This window comes from Hipposideros armiger, unplaced genomic scaffold (genome assembly GCF_001890085.2).
Source record: "Hipposideros armiger isolate ML-2016 unplaced genomic scaffold, ASM189008v1 scaffold_854, whole genome shotgun sequence".
Taxonomy (NCBI): Eukaryota; Metazoa; Chordata; class Mammalia; order Chiroptera; family Hipposideridae; genus Hipposideros; species Hipposideros armiger.
In genome coordinates, this window is record NW_017732204.1 from 580,658 (window position 1) to 582,571 (window position 1,914).

Here is a 1,914-nt window from a genome sequence, read left to right on the forward strand (position 1 = left end):
GACCTTGGTCCACGGTATTCCTTCATTGGGAGAGATGCCTGTCACAAGGGGGGGTGGTCGTGAACGAGACATTGTGCTTCGTGGAGCAAATCCGAAATGTAGTTACAAATCTAATCTGTTAAAAAAAAGGAAGAAAAAAAAGCATTAGCACCAACTGAGATAAGCAATGACTAAAAATACAAGAAGGCTAGACATTCAGTACAAAAACATAAAAAGTATTCTTAAACATGTACTTCTAAATTTTTTAGCTATAATTTAGCCTGTCTGCCAACATCTCCTAAACATAAAGTTTACTAAGGACGTTCTAGCTAGTACTGCAAGGCAAGTAGCAGAAAAATAACAGAAAACTAAGCCCTTGATTCTAGGAACTCTCAATATCACAACAGATAGAACCTAATGTCACCATTTACCTCCATGCCTACACCTGCTGAATCCCAAATATATGCTAGAAACTGTTCTACTCCCAAAGTTCTTTGCAGAGGATATTCTGATAAATTTATATTCATAAAAATTAAACTTTTTATATACCCATAGGTGTACTGAGTTTCCCTTTATTTTTGTATTATACTTAGAATAGCAACTGTTTTTTAATGAGTTGAAATCAATACCTGGACATTTCTACAAAACCCTGAATGTGGACATACAGGCAGAAGTATGCATCTGCCACCTGTTCTGAGTGTAGCAGAGCAGGCACAAGTCCAGTCTCTGAGTCAAATACACCAGTGTCCGAGTCCCCATGCTCCGATTTACTAATTCTGTCCTAAACCTCCTTTTTCATGTGTGTAAAAAGGGAGCTAACAGAACTTTCATAAGACTGTGCAGAGTAATTCTTGCAAAGCACAGAATAAAATATAATTAATTTTATGACTACAGTTAATCAGAATATCTTCCGTAAACAACTTTGGGAGTAGAACAGTTTCTAACATATATTTGGGATTCAGCAGGTGCAGGCATGGAGATAAATGATGAAATTAGGTTCTAATGTCATGACACTGAAAGTTCCTAGCATAGAGTAGGCAACCGATAATTAATAAAACCTCACTGATGAATCCCTACAGAACGCCTCACGTGCTCAAGGCTTCAGATGCCCCAGAAGGTGAGGGTGAGATTCAGAGCAGAAAGAACTTGTAAGTTGGCCGTATCTGTATAGTGTGAGGAGTTAGATACCTTGGCCCCCACCCTGCACTCAAGCAGCAGATTAGCAGTTTCATCTCTGAAGAAATCAAAAAGAAGAGGACCAGTATTCAGGGATAGCAGGCAAAATAGGGGTGATTACATGTCAGCTGCACAGCGAACTGCGGCCCTCCTCAGGGCTCTTCCGAGCCCTGCTCCTACACCACCGTCAGCAAGGTGTGCAAGCTCCCCCACCCAGCTCCACCCTGTCCTGGTAACAAGAATACTATTCTCTGGAGAAATTGAAGAGCCCTAGGAAAAAAGGAACGAAAGATCCTCCCCACAAACGGAAGGCTACATGCAGTCATATTACCTGATGGAAACCACTTACAAACTCTGCCATCACACAAACTGAATCAATCAGCTGTTCACAGCTTCACTAAAATATACAAGGGCAGCCCAAAGACTATCAGATGGTCAAGAAAATATGTGAGAGAAAGAGACGGAAGTCAGATAAACAAAATGACCCAGAGGAAACAAGAGATAAGACAGATGTAGAGAATGAATCGTGACCGTTCCCGCAAAAAAATCATGTTGCAGTCCTAAACCCCCATATGTCAGAACGTGACAGTATTCAGAGATTAGGCTCTTAAAGAGGTGATTAAGGTAAAATGCCGTCATACAGATAAGACCTCATCGAACATGACTGGTGTCCTTAGAAGAGGAAATTAGGACAAGACACACACAGAAGGAAGGCCATATGAGAAAATGGAGAAACACCCATCTACAAGCCATGGAGAG

At 41.0% G+C, this 1,914-nt stretch overlaps 1 protein-coding gene across 1 annotated transcript in view; it reads right to left on the bottom strand.

The window, feature by feature from the left end:
* The window catches only part of EXOC2 (exocyst complex component 2), a 285,694-nt gene that overhangs the window by 231,003 nt on the left and 52,777 nt on the right, over window positions 1-1,914 (bottom strand). Inside the window, 1 exon segment of the mRNA XM_019629429.1 lies at window positions 4-115. Within this exon segment, the coding sequence (XP_019484974.1) occupies window positions 4-72 (69 nt within the window). The 5' untranslated portion in view covers window positions 73-115.